At 39.0% G+C, this 16,372-nt stretch overlaps 1 protein-coding gene across 2 annotated transcripts in view; it reads left to right on the forward strand.

The window, feature by feature from the left end:
* The window catches only part of LVRN (laeverin), a 61,111-nt gene that overhangs the window by 15,566 nt on the left and 29,173 nt on the right, over nucleotides 1-16,372 (forward strand). For both annotated transcript variants that reach the window (XM_045021567.1, XM_045021568.1), the window contains exons 3-8: nucleotides 1,687-1,826; nucleotides 3,775-3,901; nucleotides 11,637-11,791; nucleotides 13,291-13,404; nucleotides 15,750-15,887; nucleotides 16,261-16,326. In XM_045021567.1, coding sequence (XP_044877502.1) covers nucleotides 1,687-1,826; nucleotides 3,775-3,901; nucleotides 11,637-11,791; nucleotides 13,291-13,404; nucleotides 15,750-15,887; nucleotides 16,261-16,326 — 740 coding nt within the window. The remainder of the gene's footprint in view (nucleotides 1-1,686; nucleotides 1,827-3,774; nucleotides 3,902-11,636; nucleotides 11,792-13,290; nucleotides 13,405-15,749; nucleotides 15,888-16,260; nucleotides 16,327-16,372) is intronic.

Raw genomic sequence — 16,372 nt, forward strand, 5'->3', positions numbered from 1 at the left:
CCTGGATCTTGCCCCCATTTCAGACCCACTACAGGGATTGATTCTATTTCTTCTGCCTTCCTAGTGAGAGGGAACTCCCTACCTCCCCTCTCCCGGGTCTTCTTCCCTCAACTGAGCTCAGCTCCATTTAAGTTGTCCTCTGCGTCTGGGGTCAGTCATTCTAACTCCATTACATCCAGCTGGGATCACTAATTATCCCTACCTGGCTAGATCAGAGGAAAGATTGATGGGTAACTGCTAGGTCATGGGCAAGGCACAGTCCAACTTGCCTTAAAGGGCCAACCAGCCTGAGAGAGGGACTTATTTCGGAATAGCTATTCCTGATTAACTCCATGTGCAAACTTCCCCCTGGCACCCAGAATATGAGTGTCTTATTTTGGAATAAGAATCTGCACATGGAGTTAATCGGGAATACTTAATCTGTTTTGAATTCATACTTTTTTCCAGATTAGTATTTGTGTGTAGGCAAGTCCTAAGAGACATGGGTTGTTGAGGCAGGAACATTATTTAGTAGGTCTGAAAAAAAAGTCAGAGAGGGTTAGTAAACATCTATAAATTCACAGGCAAATATGCACAGTCACAGTCTTGAAAGGTGGGTGCTGGTGGTATTGGGTCACCTTCCAATGGTGTCATATCCATGTCGGGTAGCTATGGTGTTTGATAGCGCAACAGTTCATGTTTTGAGTCTTACCGTACAGTGTTTACTCAGTATATTTTACTACATGACTTTTACTTCTGAAGTTGTGGTGTTGTACGTGTGAGAGCTATACTTCTGTTATTTAAGGACAGGGGGCAGGGGAGATTGTGTGTATCTTAAAAAAATTCTTGGGTGCTTATGAAAACTGTCTTAACAGTCACATAATTGAAATAATCTGTTAATCCACAGAATAGACATGACAAGGTCAGCAGCAGTGCGAGCTGATATATACTGCCCTGGCAATGTTTCTCACCACTTATTCTTACGTAATGTGGGATGCTCTGTGTGACAAAGATGCCAAATGAGGGACAGATAGTATTCATGCAGGAAACCTAAAAAGCTGTGAGATTCCTTCCTTTTGTGTGTAAATAAATGTCTCTTTTAATATCCTCATTGTCATGATTCTTAATTTCTCATGTACATAATTTTAAGTAAGAAAAGTCAATGGTTACCAAATCTGTGAGGCATGTAATGTAACTTTGGGACTAAAACAGGGGAATATCTGTGAAGGTAGTCTGCAAATATTTCCTCTCTCAGAACCTCCTTCCATGGGTTTTTCTGTGGACGGTTTGATTGGCCCTTTATTTGAAGCATGTGAGATTTAAGTATTTGATAACTCTCAGGCATGTTTGATATTTACTTGAGTGATATTATGAACATACATATTGTAGAAGTATAGCATGGGAGAATATGTTTTATGCTTTTCCACATTCCAAAACTAATGCACAGTTTGATATGCTTCATAGATTTTGATTAAGAAGTTGACGAGTAGAGTCTTTATATTTAAGGTAATAATTCCAGTACATGGAATGAGCTAAGTGGGAAAGTTGGCATGGTGCTATTGCCAAAATTTATGTAGCCAATGCTGTCATACAGAGTATTGAAATGTAATAAAGAGAAGTATAAAAGATTGGTTTGAAAACACAAACTCTTGTTTTATTGTATAGTAGCGATAGTTTGTTTCTATACTAAAATTGTTTTTGTTCTAGATACATCTGAAATGAAAGATGAGAATGGAAGCCTATGGACTGTTACCACATTTAACACGACACTGAAAATGTCAACTTATCTAACTGCTTTGGTGGTTTGTGACTTTGATTACATTACCAGGACTGAAAGGGGCAATGAGGTAAATAAGAGTCTGCATCACTCGTTAGAGCAGCTAACAGAATAAATTGGTTCTGTGGTGCACTGTATGTTTGATAAGCTGTAACTTGTATTGAATATACGTCCTATTTTGAAAGTATTTGATTACATGGTAAAACTGTTAACATTTATCCAATAAATACATGTGCAGAAAAATTTCATTCATAATAATTAGAGTTTATATACTCTGTACAGATCACTACATGAATACATTCTGATGTGAATGATGAGCAGAGTAAAACCTCTCTTAAGTTCCTTTGAAAATCCCAACCCTAATGACTTGAATGGGAGCAGTGCTGTGCTTCAAGTCCTTAGTGTAGACTTATACTGTATAACATACTGTTTTTTAATATTGACACAATTTTTAACTTTTAAAAGCTCCTATTGTATGCCCTCAAGTTACTTTTCCTATGCAGTGAATGATGTCCATACCATGTTACAATTGTCCTGTTGTGGTATTGTATCTATAACTCTTTAAGGACAAAAATGTCAAAAAGATGTTATTTTATTATTATGTTTAATTTTGGTTGTTTTTTTATTTGTTGAAAAACAAAAGGCGATTAGATATAAAAATCTAGGCTAAAATAATATTGAGCCAAGGGTAAAGTTTACCCTTAGTATTTGATTCACTCAATGAATGACAGAGAAGTATTAGTTACATGGTGGGTCCCTTAGCCATCCTACTACTGCAAAGCACAATGGCTCAGGCTGGTCCATAGAAGACACTACAAATGTGCAGCAGAAAGCACTCTACTGCTCCTTTATAATGGAGAAGCATACACTGATATGGTGCCTGTTGCACACCACATCAGACATGTTGGGAGCTTGGAGATCTGACCAAGCCTCCAAAATTGCAGACTATATCTTGCTGAGCCAAGACGTACTCATTAGGACAGTAGCCAGGCCCCCAAATTAGTACTTGTGAGCATTTGGTTGCAATCTTCCCTGCTGTTGTGAAGCAGAAGGGGCAGGATTTTGTCTTTAATTTTCAAACATAGATATCCAGGTTTCACCTCCAAAGTATGTGCATTAATGTACAAACAGTTAATTCTTTGTCTCTTTTGCAAGAATTATTTACAATAAATGTCTATTTGAAAATATATCGATGAGAGTCTGCTATACGCCAGGGTATTTAAAGTTAAAGCTGTCACTATGATTTTAACTCTACCCTTTGTGTCTGGGTATTGAAGAACACAATTGTATGCTGTTTTGAGACTCTTACAATACATTGGCAGAAAAGGGGATCTCAAGGCTGGAAAGACTATGTTAACTGAATACCAGTACTTTTTCACTTTAAATTAAATCTGGAGATCAAATGCCTCTAAAACTGTGCCCAGAAATTTTACATGTACAAGCACTTGCATGTGCGGAACTCACATCTGGGTTTAATTTTGCTAACTGCTATGTATTCAAAACTTGCTGGCTAAATTTTCAAAGGGCCTCAGATTAATGCATGTGCCCATATGGGCATATTGATAGGGCAACAGTATATTTATCAGTTTATTCATGCAAACACCTAATCTGCCTGTCCAAAAGCCCATTTCTGACCACAGACAGGTGCACATGCCATTTTGCTGGTACAAGTTAAAATATCACTTTTAAATATGTGGTCTTCAATGTTATTACGTTATAAGGTGGTGTTTCATATTTAATAAAAGAATAATTAGGAAACTCTCTATATACATTTAGACTCTGGTCCCTTTGAAGGCAGTGCCAAAACTTTCAATGACTTCAATGGGATTAGGATTTGCCCATTAGTTTGTTAGGACAAGTGATAAATTTGGCCTTTTTTTCTTGTATGAAAAGTTTAATTGCAGAATCTGATGCAGCATTTCCAAAACAGCTATTCAGAAATGTTACCTTCACAGAAGAGAGGTGAAGATAGTGAAAATTTAAATTGTCTAAAATAACATTTCCTTGTTTTATTATAGATACGAATTTGGGGTCGTAAAGAAGCAATTAAAAATGGGCATGCTGATTATGCTTTAAATATCACAGGCCCACTTTTTTCATTTCTGGAAGATTTATTTAACATCAGCTACCCTCTTTCAAAAACAGGTGAGGTACCTTCCTTTCATTAAACACAAATGGTTGCTGATGATATAACAGCTACAGAAATACTGGGTCCTGTCTTGCCAGACTCTTATTTTAATCTGTGCAGGGTTCAGCGAATACAAGCCCTAGGGTTGCCAGTTTTCTAATCGCACAAAACCAAACACCCCTGCCCCACCCCTTCTCTGAGGCCCTGCCCGTCTGCTCGCTCCTTCCCTCCCTCCGTCACTTGCTCTCCCCCACTTTCACCAGGCTGGGGCATGGGGTTGGGTGCGGGGGGGGAGGGGGAAAGGGCTCCGGCTGGGGGTGTGGGCTCTGGCATGGGGCCAGGGATGAGGAGTTTGGAGTACAGGAGGGGAGTCAGGGCTGGGGCAGGGTTTTGGGGTGTAGGGGAGGGTGCAGGGTCCAGACTCCGGGAGGAAGTTTGGGTGTGGGAGGGGACTCCAGGCTGGGGCAGGGGGCTAGGGTGTGGCAGGGGGTTTGGAGTGCAGGGACCCGGTGGCACTTATCGTGGCTCCTAGGAAGTGGCCACCAGGTCCCTGTGGCACCTAGTCCCATGGGCGGCCAGGGAGGCTCCGCACACTGCCTTCATGCCCGCAGGCGCTGTCTCCGCAGCTCCCATTGGTCATGGTTCCTAGCCAATGGGAGCTGCTGAGCCGGCACTTGGGTGGGGGCAGCGCATGGAGCCTCTCTGGCTGCTCATGTGCCTAGGGGCTGCAGGGACCTGGCAGCCACTTCTGGGAGCCATGTGGAGCCAGGGCAAGTAGAGAGCCTGCCTGAGCCCCGGGCCCCCACTGCACTGCCGACCAGACTTTTAATGGCCCGGTCAGCAGTGCCAACCGGAGCTGCCAGGGTCTCTTTTCAGTCAGGCATTCCAGTCGAAAACCAGACACTTGGCAACCCTAACTAGCGCTAATCCTTTATTTTTCAATTTCTCCCCTTTTCCTCCCTTCTTTCTTTGCAGCATATTTCATGAATCTATGTCAGTGACTTCTTCCCACACTGACCTGGCTTTCTCTGAAACATCATTCCTAACATGTAATTAACCTATACCTCCCCAAACTTTCCTTGCTTCCTGTACTATGTCCCCATCTAACTTGTAAGTCACCAGCATCTCTTTGCACCTTACTAGCTTTTTGTACAGTGTCTTATCCTAACTTGTAACTCACAAACATCTCCCTGCATCTTCCTTCCTGGAAAAAAAATCTCCTGTATGCAAATTCTATTTCTGCTTAGAAAGAAATGTGCAATAGCCATTTCTTAAACCTCATTATCTTAGTTTTATGTATACTCTGTGCAAAGGTGCTAGACATCATTATGGGTCCTGATTCACCACTGCATTTCTCCAGTTTTACACCAGTATAACTTCATTGATTTGAACAGAGTGACACCCGTATAAACTAGATCAGTGGAGTGGTGACATAGGCTTCTTAGTAACAATTTCAGCCTTGTGGTGATATGAGTTACTAAGTGGACTTCCTTTTGACTTCATTTGAGAGTTTGGCTTAAAAATCCATGGCATGACATGACCCATTGTGAACGGTTTCATGTAAATACTGAGCACATTTATTATGAGCTCAAAAACAGAAAGTTAAAAATCAATTAAGTTCAGTTTAAAAGATTGAGCTCTTCTTAATATATACTAGCTAAAGAAAGCATTTTTAACCACCAGTTTCCTTTTATTTTGTACTCTGACAATTTAAAATATCTAAATAATTTTTAATAGTCTGGGAGATTAAATGTGCTCATTAGTTACCACCTATCTAGTTTTAAATGAAATATCCCTTGTTGTTGATATCCTTGATATCCATTCGAGATCTTTCTTCATTTCCTTCAATATCCAAATCCAGCATGGATAAAATTGAAGATTAAAAAAAAAAATTTTTGAAATTGGATTTTTTATTTAATTTTTTTTATTATACGGTTTTTCTTTTTAAAAATAAACCTGGTTAAAATGACACCTGAATTTAATACAAAGGCCTAAACTTATTGTAATTTAGTTGTAAATGTGAAACATGTTTTGATGAGACGTTTATGTATCCAAAATATTTTGTTTAATAAACATTTTATATGCCATGTTTTGTGTTTAATTAAATCCCAGTTACCATCTTAGACACAAATCATGAGCAAAAAGTTAATTAACTAGTAAATAAACAATATATTATTCACCATTTTCTAACATACAAAAATATACAATTAATGAGAATCTGAAAATATTAAGCTATATAATTCCTTAAATAAATGTATATAATTATAGTTACCTCCTAGGTAGCAAAGCTATATACCAAATCTAGTGTAAAGGTGCTCTTTAGTTGTAAATCAACATATTCTTCACGTAATGTCTCTGTGTGCGCTCCATTTTGGGTACATCTGAGTGCTGTGCCTTCAATCAAAGATTTTTGGTAGCAGTGCTCATTCGGCCCACACATGTGCCCCACATATCCTCGTGCCCAGCACCAAGGCTATATGTGGCTGCATGGGTGAACCACCTTCAGTCCCTTCACAACCACCATTGGCCTGTGACAGTGTCTACTGTGTGCCTGTTCTCTGATATTTAGCTTTTTTTCTCAGATAGTTGGTTACCTTATGGTTACTTACCCTATAGTGTTCTAGTTATTGGAAAAAATGTTCCATTTGTTTTGCTTTTCTTTCTCCCCCCCCCAAAAGCAAACAAACCCCCTTTTTATTCATATAGTTGTGTAGTTAGGAGATTTCCCCTCCTGGGGTTAAATTTTCATGAGTTTTACTCAGGAATGCTGGACTCCCCAGGATTCAAGAGGTGTCTCTCCTGTCATGAGGCTATTCCAATAAGAGACAGACACTCCCAGTGCCTCTGCTTCCTGTGTGGTACTCCTATCCCCAGTATGTGCAAGATCAGCACTTCCTTCAAGGGTAGATCCTGAAAAAATAGGAAAATTAAGTTTAAACTCCTAATGATGAAGCAAACTTTATGTCCAGCTTCAGATCCGGGGGTACATAGACCTCCCAATACAGCTAGTACCCCATCCACACTGAGATCTTGGTCACCAGAGACCGGTAGCAAGGCAGGCAGTACAGTGGAACTGAGTACATCTACGGTGCTGAAGTTCTCATTCATATCTGCCTATAAGCAGAAGGAGGTAAGGAGTAAATCTCCAAGAATCTCTCAGTCACCTTCTCACAAGATGGCTACAGAAACCTCAAGTCCCAAGGGTAGTTCCATGTAGGTTCCCAGCGGGGATGGTACTGCAAAGGCAAAGAGGAGTCAGTCCTCTAAGACAGACTCAGTACTAAGTTCGGATTCCCATACCCAGAGCAGCAGAGACTTGGTTCCAAAGACCAAGCCGATCCTGCAACAATACTTGGTACCAATAACAAGATAAATAATACCAGACTGCTTGTCTACCTGTGATACTGAGGGAATCAGAGCCAACTCACTCCGATAGTAAGTATTTGGTATCAGCTGCATCAGTACCAAATCCATCCTCCACAGGTTCCCAGTCAGCCCAGTCTTTGATACTGTTGGTACCACAAGAGTTTAGGTACCCTAAGGATCTGATAATATCTTGTGAGCTGGAGTATTTTCTGTGAATGAGTGAAGGTTTGTCACGGTCAAGATGCTTTCGGTGACCAATCCCTCTATCACCTACAGCACCACACACACCCTCATCTACTCTGCAAGTGGAACAGCTATTGCCCCCTTAGAGTATGTGGAAGATAACTCATCAGAGTCTCAAATTTCAGTGCAGGTTCCCCTATCTATTCTGGGACATGTCACACTCCCTCCTGTATCACTATACTGACATATTACAGGAGGATAGACATCAAAGGATGCCCACATGGCAGGAACACAGATGGTTGCCACCACTTTTGCCATTTGGGCCCCCTCAGTGGCCTTGCTGAGATCTGTGGGCCTTCTATCACTAACAATTTACATCAAGGTCTTTGCAACATTGGAGGGAACAGAGAGGGACCCATTCTTCTCAACCCCCTTTACCACCACCTATGCCAGAGGAAGAGACCTTTGAGGAGCAAGAGGCAAGGACTGATAAGGAAGTGACACCTCTTACTAATATTTCCTCCACATCTCATGATGAAGTTGTCATGCCTCCATCACCTTCTGTGGCAGATGACTTCAAGCAATTTCAAGAACTGAGGAAGTGGATTTCTGACATGCTGCAGATTCCCTTAGTGGAGATTCAGTAATCTTACCATAAACTCCTATATTTTACACACTTGATATCTATGAAGATTGCCATTCTGGTCAATGAAGCTTTTATGGCACCTGCTAAGATGATTTGGCAAACTCCAGCTACCACACCACCTACCTGCAAGAGGGTGGATAAAAAGTATTATGTTCCAATTAGGGAATTGAAGTATCAATTTTCTCACCAAGTTCCAAATTCCCTAGTAGTGGAGGCCATTAATGAACAAGGCAGACAAACATAGCTCAAAGTCCACCCTGAACATAAAGAACCACAAGAGGCTTGATCTTTTTGGTCATAAACCCTATGCTTCAGCCATACTTCAGTTCAGAATAGCAAACCATCTGGTGCTCATGACCAAATCCGACAATTCTTGTATTGAGCATCTGCCAGAAAAACATTGGGATCAGTTTAGATCTGTTGTACAAGAAGGTCAGCTTCTGGCAAAGACATCACTCCAGGCCCCCTTGGATGCAGCAGATACTGCAGCATGTTCTATTTTCATTGCAGTGGTCAGGAGAAGAACGCCTTGGTTGCAGCTGTCAGGCTTTCCAAGAGAGGTTCAGAGTACTGTCAAAGACCTCTCCTTTGACAGTTGCAAGCACTTTGTAGACTTGATAGATACATCTCTCCACACTTGAAAGGACTCAAGAGCTATGCTGCAATCCTTAGGGATTTGCACTTCTGTAAATAAAAGGAGATTTAATAGGACTCTGATGGCACAAAGAACACACCAAGCCCCATATTCAACATATTGTAGGCCCCTTGAACCTGCAGCCAAGAGACTAAGATAATAATAAAAAAATCCTCCTTCATCTACCGCTACATCTTCTCAGCCATCCATGTCCTCCAAGCGACAGTTTGATGGCTTGGTCGAGAGTCTCAACCATCTAACCAACATAGTCCAGCAGCTGCAACATCTTATCCCCTTCCCCTTCCTGTTTAAAGGTTCTCAACAAGATCAAACAAAATTGAGCCAGAGTCATATTGATTGCACCAACATGGCCAAGACAGGTCTGGTATCCCTCTTTGATCATATACACCTCTCACCCTTTTGTGGAGACTTCCGATCAGTCTGACCAACATCCTGGGTCAGTAGGCAAGAACACTTCACCCCAATCTGCAGATTCTGAATCTCCAAGCATGGTTCCTTGATGGTTCTGAGGAATCGAGATATCCTGTTTGTCAGAGGTACAATACATTTTATTAAATAGTAGAAAAGAATCTATAAGAAATACTTACCTCCAGAATTGAAAACGATATTATCTTTGGTGTAATAGTCATCAAATTTTGCCAACTCACTCTCCTCTTCCCAAGATACTGGATTACCTATTAGAACTGAAAACATCGAGTCTTTCTATGAAATCTATCAGGATTCATTTAGCATCAATAACAGCTTGTCACACACCCATAGGGGGTTTTGCACTCTTCTCTCACCCAACTATGGCAAAATTCCTAAGAGGTTTATCGAATATATCCCCACAAATCAGAGATCCTACACTGATCTGAGACTTGATCCTAGTACTTAATTGCCTTATGAAACACCCTTTTGAGCCACTAACTATGTGTTCTTTATTAGATTTCTCAACAAAGACAGCCTTCATGGTAGCAATCACTTCTGCCTGAAGGGTGGAAGAATTTGGGACCTTAATGACAGACCTCCCCATTTATGGTATTCACCGGAGAGAAAGTGTTGCTGTGAGCACACTCAAGGTTTTTTTACCCAAGGTTTCCTCAGAATTTCATATTAAACCATTCATCTCCCTCCCCGCCCCCCCAAACCACACCAAACTACTCAAGAAGCCATATTCCATATCCTAGATGTCAGGAAGGCATTAGCCTTCTACCTAGATAGGACCAAACCATTTAAAAGATCTCCTAGCCTATTTGTATCCATTGTGGACAGAAACAAGGGTTTAGTAATTTCAAAACTGAGGTTGTCAAAATGGATCTCTGGTTGTAGTAAGATTTGTTACAACAGAACTCATGTTCAACCCCTTCAAGAGTGATAGCACATTCCATAAGAGCACTATCTACCTCTATAGCCTTACTTAAGGATGTACCAATTACAGACATCTGTAGAGTGGCAACTTGGTCATCTGTTCAGACTTTTTCTAATCATTATGCCTTGATAACTGTGGCCAGATCAGATGCTGCTTTAGACAATAGTTCTCTCTTCTGTATTGGACTGTTCTGAATCGCCCACCTCCTTCATGGGGGGATACTGTTCGGGAGTCATCTAAAGTGGAGCACCCATAGGGACACTACACCACATTTATTTTCTAAAGAAAAAGTGCCTTTTCATTGGTTGATATAACCTATTAAAAGGAGAAATTACTCATCTTGTGCTGTAACTGGAATTCTTCAAGATGTGTGTCCCTGCAGCTATTCCACTACCCACCCTCCTTCCCCTCTGCTTTGGAGTCTCCCTTGTGGGTCTTAGCAGTGGAATAGGAACTGAGGGCAGTTTACTCATGCAGCCCCATATAACCTCAGTGCAGGGCGCGAGGATGTGTGGGGCACATGTGTGGGCTGAACAGGCACTGCTACCAAAAACCTCCCTTCAAAGGCACAGGTGTCCCTGAAGTGGAGCACCCACAGGGACATCCATCTCAAAGAACTCTGGTTACTGCACAAGGCGAGTAACCTCTCCTTTTAATGGTTCTATCAATCAATGAGAATGGACCTTCCTTTAGAACAATGGTTCTCAAACTAGGGCCGCCGCTTGTTCAGGGAAAGCCCCTGGCAGGCCAGGCCGGTTTGTTTACCTGCTGCGTACGCAGGTTCGGCCGATCGCAGCTCCCACTGCCCGCGGTTCGCTGCTCCTGGCGAATGGGGGCTGCAGGAAGGGGCACAGGCCAAGGGACAATGGGGAATACAGGGAAAATGGACATGGTGGAGTGAGACTTGCTGTGAAGAGAGGGAGAAGTTGTTTCTGGGGCAACTTGATCCACAGAAAAGAGTGGAAATGAGCCTCTCTGCTCACCCAGGGATACAGAGTTTGAGAGAGAGCCTTTCTTATCAGTAGCCAGGATGCAGAAAGAGGGGGAAATTACACACCTAGAAACCAAGACAGAGAGAGAGAGAGAGAGAAAGAGAAAAGATGTCTTTTTCTGCTCCCTCCCTTCCTCCTGCATGCTCCCATAACTGGGGCAAAAGCAAGACAGAGAAAATGGAGAGCCAGAAGTACTCAGGAATGGGGAGAGTTGAATCTACTCTCTCCCAGCAGCTGGGAGGAAAGTTTCTTTATCAACTATTTTAGTTCAGAATGTACTTTGGTACATGAAACTGTTGAGGGGCTTGGCTTGGACTTAGTTGATTTTTGTTTTTCTGACTGAAAGGGCGGCATCCCTAGAGAGGCATAGCAGTGTCATAAACAGTTAAAGACATGAAATAAAACAATTCCAAAAAGCGTTTTCTAGTTTATTGCAATGGTACAGCAGAGAACTACTAAAACTATATCTTGTAATTGCACATTGGGTAAACACGGAACAGTCATGTAAGCATTTTACTCTTGAAAATTTTAAAGATTTTTTTTTCTGTTTAAATCAATTTAGATCTGGTTGCACTGCCTGATTTTAGAGAAGGTGCTATGGAAAACTGGGGGCTAATGATTTTCCAAGAATCAACCTTGATGTACATCCCAAGGGATCCATTCGGAAGCAAAAAGGCTATGATTTGCTTGATTGTTTCACATGAGATAGGACACCAGGCATGTGGTAAAACATTCGGTATATGTATTTATCTATGAAGTTGCTCTTTTCCAGTTTATGTAGATGCAAAGTCACTGTTTAATGTGGGAACATAGCGACTTACATGTAGGGGCGTAACAATTGATGGTAACTAGAGGAAGGAATGCTACAGCAATAACCAAAACCATTTTCAGCTGGTTGGAAGACACTTAGGTTATAAATTAACTTGGCAGATCAATATAAAAAACAAATTCCAGCATGACACAAGAACCTCCACCCAATATTTATTTATCTTGAATGAAATTTATAAAATACTGATAACAGTATTACCATTATGTGAAAAGTTGACTCAGATGGGTTATGGATATACACATAATGTCTACTAATGAACCATTTGTTTATTTTCTTACAAGATACTTGGATACCATCCAAGAAAATACTCTACTCTAGGAATGAACATGGTATGCATATAGAGATAGAGTAATGATTCCTGCAATGCATTGATGGGAGAATACATTCCATAAAGAATGTTAATTTTTAATGGGGATAGATGTAACTATCGAAGAAGGCAAATAGTGACTAGGCTATTGAACTATAGAATGAAGGCATGGTAAACACATTGTTATCTGTAGCTGGAACTGTTTACATAATGATCTTCAGAATTTAAAATTATTTGGTTTGGAATGATAAAGCAGTTTCACTTCATTTTTTACTATACTTCATTTAATAGTACTTTGCCAAGAGAAAGTATTTTAAAAAATAAAGTTAGCAAAAAGAATTTAACTTGGCTAGTCCACGTGTGTTTATTGAGGGCCAGCAAAATAAATATTATTACTTAATTAAACATAGTTTTAAAATAAAATAAACCTTAAGGATTAACAAATAATGTATAATGAAATCACAAATCCCCAAATGATATATCAGATTTTTGTTAAATGTAAACTGCCAACTATTAGTACATCACAGCTGTTGTGGAAGTTTTATTGCTCACCAGGGTATAGATTTGCTGATTTTGGAAGTGGCTGTTTCCCCAGTTCTGTTTATCATCTATTTGACAATTTCCTTTTGTTAAGAACAAGGAAAAACAAAATAATATTATTTAATTGGAAAGAAGCTATTTGGAAAATACTTTTGTATATTATTTGAGAAATGCCATATTTTCAAATTGTAGTCTGGCTTTCTCTGCTAGATTTACAGATTTATAAGTGACGGCTTTAATTTAAATAGAATGGAGAGTTGTTTAAAATCACTGTATGTGCTTATGTTATGAAATTTCAGACATAGGAATTTAAAAATATACAACCACTGACCTGCTTCTGGGTGTCTTTTCTCAAGTTGTATCTTTGCACTACTGAATTTCTAACAACTGGAAAAAATTATAGCATTTGATTGTGATAATGTATACACATTAAATAAAATCACACTGTTCTCTTGATCATTTGTATCTGTTTAACATGAAGGAATGAAAGCAGCAGTTCAAAGAAATGCAATCTGAGACATTTTTTCTTTTCTATTTAAGTGGTTTGGAAATCTGGTTACCATGAATTGGTGGAATGATCTATGGCTTAATGAAGGATTTGCATCTTACTTTGAATACATTGGTGCTAGCTACATGGAACCCAGACTACCACTGGTAAGTACCAAAACTGAATATTAACGCTTTCCCCTTACAACCTACATTATTGTCCTGATCCAACACCAGGGATGTGCAGTCAATGGGAGCTTTCCTATTGACTTTAATAGTCTCATCGTCAGTTCCCGTATAACTTTAAATGAAAATAATATAGATATTGTGTATAGAGCACTGTGAATAACTGATTTTTCAGTTCTCTAGCTGTTCCAAAAAGTAAAAATAAAATTCAGTTAGGATCAAACAAAACATTTAATTTGACCTAAAACCTAATGTTTCATTTCATTTTAGTTTTTAAAACATTCTAAAATAAAATTGAAACAAATTCCTAAATGAAAAGTCATTTTGAATTAAAAAAAATCAACATTTCATTCCAACATTTTCTAAATGAAACCTTTCAATTTTTTCAGGGTTTTTTTTAACCAAAATAATTTGGCACATTCAGCATGAATGCACAAAATGTTTCAGCTGACCCAAATCTGCATATATATATTTTTTTTGTTGGGGAAAAAAAAAGTTTCAGCCAAAACATTTCACCCATCTCTAATGGTGTGTGTATATAATATAGAGACAAATGTTGGCTCACAATTGCATCTGCTCTTTCAGCAGCACAGAGATAACATTTCAGTATTTGCTTTGAATCAGTTTGTTACTATACATTCATTTTGAAATGGTATTCACTATCCCTAATTGATATAGGTGGGTTTGGTTTTATGTACTCTGTTTGTACATATCTATGCAGCTTGTAATAATCTTTCTGACACTCCATGTTGTATTACGTCAGATAATAGAACATAACATTTTACAATGTGTTTCATATATTCACAGTGATCCAACAGGATTAATAATGACTGTCAAAAATGCAAAGCTGTATATTTTTCTTTATTGTGTGAGGTGGGGCTACTCCACATGAATGATTCCTGGAAAGCTGTTGCTTGTTTAGGTTAACTATGTGATGCAATGAATGTAATTCTCTCTCTCCTAGTTTAGTATTCTATATGTAAATGACTCCACAACTGATAACATAAATGTAAACTTCTCATGTTTGAGACTATGGAGACATTGATGACAACTCCATAGTTAAGGTTGTGCTGAGTTTTTCTTCTGAAAACAGGATTTCATTCTCTGCTAGGGATGAAAATCAGTGTTTGTAATCACCAAAATTACCATTTGCTATTTAAGCTTGTGCTTAAATTAAGCCACCACTTAAGTACTTTGCTGAATTGGAAACTACTACGGGCATGTCAAATACATTCTCTGGAGAACTTAATACTACAGGAACGTATAAAGGGCTAAGTTTTAAGAATGAAGCCTTTGTCTCTTTTTTTGTAGATGGAGTTTGCCCCTGTAAAAGTCTATGCCTGTTACTTTGTGACACAAAATGTATTGCAAATCAAATCACTTAACATCATTAGTTATGTGTACAGCTACAGATTTGTGTCTGGAATCAGGTAATTGCAGGTACCTGCACTAAGGGTTTTCACCTAAAATTCAAATGCAGGTAAAAAATTACAAGCACAGATCGCATCTGCAACATTTCAAAATTTGGCTCCCAAAATTGTTTGGAAAATACAAAATAAATAGACATCTCTTGAAAGCCTGTCTCCTCCTATTTGGTAGTGCAGGTATTCAAAGAGACCTGTAGTGTTTTAAAAACACATTAAATAAAAAAACACCTGCTTGCAGACCCATGTTAGTAGCTGACCGTCCGGGTAGACTTAAAATGACAAATACATGTTCAAAGAAAACAGATGAACACAAGTTTCTTCTTTACTTACCTGAATATGAGACTTGGCTTCAGGACTCTGGGGTGACAAGTCCATTAAAAATAAGGGAACTAAGCTGATTTACACCAACTGAAGATCTGGCTCTCCACATTTGCTACCCAGTGACATCTGAAGCTCCTAAAACTGCACTCCTTTGGATGGCTATTGTGTTACTTAGTCTTTCAACACAGGAAACAGAGAACACCGAATGTGTCTTGCCAGATAAGTGAAGCAAAAACTGATTGTACTTGAAATGTAAATATATAATTCATTTTTACATTTTGCAAGTTTTGTTGCATTTTATAATTTTTACATTTTTTCTTAAATCGTAAAACTTTAGTGCTCTTCATGAGACCCAAACCTGCCATCCTTCTGTGTGCAGAACTCCCACTGCCTTCGATGGTAGTTCCCCCTTTGGAGTATTTGCAGGATCAGGGCCCCAACCCCCTTTATTCTGGGGGGAGATTGCTTCCTTTTGAGGGGGGAAAAATGAGCTGAAAAGCAAATGATAGCTTGTATGTAGTCTGCGTGGTTTATACAATTGGAATTAATTGAAATGGGAGTCTATCTTTTAATTTTCAGAATAAATTCTTTTATTATCAAACGTTACAACCTGTCTTAAGGGAAGATAAAGCAGCTCGGTCATTATCAGCAAGAGAAGAAAAAATCAACGGAACATTTTCACTAGTTGGCCTATTTGATATCCTCACTTACAGCAAGGTAAAAAAGAAAAACAAATATTTTGCTTTTATGTACTTTCCAACAATTTTGTAAAACACAGATTTAAAAAGAAGCAACAAAACATTTTATTGCAAAACTTACAATAGTTTAGTTATCTTTTCTTCTAAGATTTAATTTCCATAGTTCTATTTTTTGTTTAGTTATAAACACAAGTACATTGTGTGTTGCAAAAGTATTCATCTACAGGAAAGCGTGAATATTAATGCATTTGCAATCTATATTAAGTATTAAAAGTCAAAATAGAAATGATCAGTGTCACTTATGAAAAATATGGCTTGAATATCAATCACTGAATGGTTAAAGTTTATTTAAATAATAACTCATATGTTCAAACATCTCTTTTGTTCCATAGGGTGCCTCCATTGTCTGGATGCTTTCCAGCTTTCTGACTGAGAGGCTGTTTATCAAAGCACTCAGTGTGAGTTTAGAAAACTAAACTTCTTCCTCTGGGTTTATAAGTTTGA

The sequence above is a fragment of the Mauremys mutica genome, chromosome 6 (assembly GCF_020497125.1).
Source record: "Mauremys mutica isolate MM-2020 ecotype Southern chromosome 6, ASM2049712v1, whole genome shotgun sequence".
In the NCBI taxonomy this organism is placed as follows: Eukaryota; Metazoa; Chordata; order Testudines; family Geoemydidae; genus Mauremys; species Mauremys mutica.